We start from the raw sequence: 2967 nt of genomic DNA on the forward strand, positions 1-2967 counted from the left end.
ACATAAGCCCCTTTATCCAATCATCCAAAAAGTAAGATGAGATCTTGTTGGCGCACATTTTTATTGCGGGTCAACATGGTCAAAGTTCCACTTTTGTGCTGCACATAGGCAAAATAATGCCAATTCGGCACAAAGTATGAACTTTGACCTCTATTGAATTAGTGCGCCCACATGATCCCACTTTTTTTTACTTGTTATCAGTTATACATAAGCCCCTTTATCCAATCATCCAAAAAGTAAGATGGGATCTTGTTGGCGCACATTTTTATTGCGGGTCAAAGTTCCACTTTCGTGCTGCACATAGGCAAATATGCATCACGTTGGCACAAAGCTTGACCTTTGACCTCTTTTATATTAGTGCGCCCACATGATCCCAATTAGCTGTTGCTTGTGTTTTATCTATTGGTCGCCAAAGAAGCTAGATGATGACTAATAAAATTGGGATCTTGTTGGCGCATCTTTTTGTGATGCAGTAAAAAGCCCACATTGTGCAGCGAGTGGGAAAAAGAGGTCAAATTGACCTCCAAAATGAGGCTAAGTCCATTTTCAAAAAATCAGAAAAATATGAAGATCAAGAGATCCCAAGCTAATTTTTTCAGTTCTTGCAGAGAATTACTTCTTCTTTGATGAAATGCTATTCGGAGAGTCAGGTGACGTTGGCGCGCAATAATACAGGCGTGCAAATATGTGCGAAAATAGGAAATTTTGACCTTTGACCTCTGTTAACTCGGTGCGCCAACGAAATCCCAAAAATTTTTGCTGAAAAATGAAACTTGCCATGGAGGTCTTTAATTTCAAACTTGTTCGGACTTGGGATCTTGATGGCGCAGCCCGTTATGATGCTTTGAAGTTTGCACGAGGGCGCTTTTCATCAAATCATTGGATTTGTTGATTTTGTGCGCCATCAAGATCCCAATTTTTTTTCTTGGTTTTTGTAATGTAACCATTTGGTACTTTAAAAAAATGCAAAATGCAGGTTGGGATGATGATGGCGCACGATGTTATGCACCTCCAAAGTTTACCATTTGCATGTAAGGCTCAGAGAGGATGAAATTTCAAGAATTTTTTAAGCTGAACGAGGGCGCTGTGCACGCTCATTTTTTACATGTGAGTTGTTGGTGCTAATATGTACCAAAATTATTTTTTAGAGAAAATTCTATTTCTTTTTGTATCACAGATGGGTACATAATAAGGGAGATTGGCTCTTAACGTTATACTCTATTTGTAATCTTTGATATTTCTTAGAATGTGTTTTCTTTTATTTTCATAACTTTATGATTATTTTCTTTTTTAAGTAAGAATAAGATCATGCAACATCTAAAATGAACACCATCCTTTTAAATAAGCATGCATGTTGTACATCCATCAATAACATCTGATGAATGACAAAAAGACGAAATTGCTTTAATGACTCAGTAACCACCACCATGCAAGACGAAATTGAACCCTGATTTGACCAATATTAATAATACAAATGTGAAATATGATTATGAAATTCAATTATCGAATAATTATGAAATTGGTTTTGCGAGTTTGTGCGACTTCGATTTTTAGGACAAATTTAGACTGTCCTTTTTACAAATATGAATGATGTAGGCCTAAGTGCGAAATACTCTGGGAAAACTTTAGGTCTGTAGATGATAGTATGTTGTGTTCAAGCTTTTGCATATCAATGACTTTAAATTATCTGTAGATAACTATTCTGGTTGAAAGTACGTTAAAATCAAGATGGAGTTTGGTGTAAAATTCTACCGAATTAACTTCACCAATCGCCGCGCGCTAGGCCGTGCGCACCCTTTCAATGCAATATTCATGAAAGAAATTTGAAAATGTGCACGAAACGTGCATCGCTTTTCTTCAAGGAATTCGCCCCCTCCCAAGGATTAAATCCTATGAAAATTAGGTTGAAATGAAGTTGAAATCAGGTTGAAATGAAGTTAAAATTAGGTTGATATCAGGTTGAAGCTAAAAAGTAATGTTGAAATCGGGTTGAAATCAGGTTGATGTCGGGTTGAAATGAAACGCAAGGTTGAAATCGGGTTGAAAGTGGGTTGAAGTCAGGTTGATGCTTCAACGTTGATTCAACGTTGATTCAACGTTGAAATCAGGTTGAAATCAGGTTGAAATTAGGTTGATATCAGGTTGATATGAAACACAAGGTTGAAATCAGGTTGAAATCCGGTTGAAATTAGGTTGAAGCTTCAACGTTGATTCAACGTTGAATCAACGTTGACGAAAAGGTTGATGTCAACTTTCACTTTTCAACGTTGAATCAACGTTGATATATCAACGTTGATTCAACGTTGATTTCACGTTGATGTGCCCACTGGGATTAATGACGACACATTGTTCTCTATTTGTTAGAAAGCCATTGATCCATTTAAGTGTCCTTCCCCTTATACCATAATGTTGTAATTTTGTAGCCAGTCTCTGATGCGGAACCTTGTCAAAGGCTTTGCTAAAATCCAAAAGGAGTACATCTGTCTGACCAGATCTGTTAACGCACTCTGCCCAGTCATGGATGGCTTCAACAAGTTGAGTCTCACAAGATCTTTTCTCTCTGAAACCATGCTGATTTTCCACAATGATGTTGTTGGCAGCAAGGTGTTTGGAGATATGTGAGAGAACAATGTGCTCCATTAACTTGCAGGAAATGCAAGTTAGGCTCACAGGCCGATAGCTGTGTTTGCGACAGTCATGACAGTAGTGTCCAGTTGCGAAAATCGAATTATTTGCCTCATTTTAACGGCGTGCTTGGATTAGTTTGCAATAGTAATATAAGTATTCAATTCACTTAATATTTAGAGAAGCAAATGACATGATGGATTGAGGACAATTATGTCCACGGACATCGAATACACCACGAAAACATGACGAGATTTGTCCCATTCACCCGTGCATCACACATGACTGTGCATTGATCATTGCAATACCGTGCAGTGTTTTCCGTGTGTACACCGTCCTCCA

General features: G+C 37.8%; 1 protein-coding gene across 1 annotated transcript; it reads right to left on the reverse strand.

Moving 5' to 3' along the window:
• Positions 1–2286: 2286 nt before the first annotated feature.
• LOC140142287 (uncharacterized) lies at positions 2287–2640 on the reverse strand. The gene has a single exon (XM_072164256.1). It carries the CDS (start codon positions 2638–2640, stop codon positions 2287–2289), a length of 354 nt encoding a protein of 117 aa, XP_072020357.1.
• Between the last annotated feature and the right edge of the window lie 327 nt (positions 2641–2967).

The sequence above is a fragment of the Amphiura filiformis genome, chromosome 20 (assembly GCF_039555335.1).
Source record: "Amphiura filiformis chromosome 20, Afil_fr2py, whole genome shotgun sequence".
In the NCBI taxonomy this organism is placed as follows: Eukaryota; Metazoa; Echinodermata; class Ophiuroidea; order Amphilepidida; family Amphiuridae; genus Amphiura; species Amphiura filiformis.

Coding starts and splice junctions, on each gene's coding strand:
- LOC140142287 (XM_072164256.1), bottom strand. CDS start 2,640: ATGGAGCACATTGTTCTCTCACATATCTCCAAACACCTTGCTGCCAAC.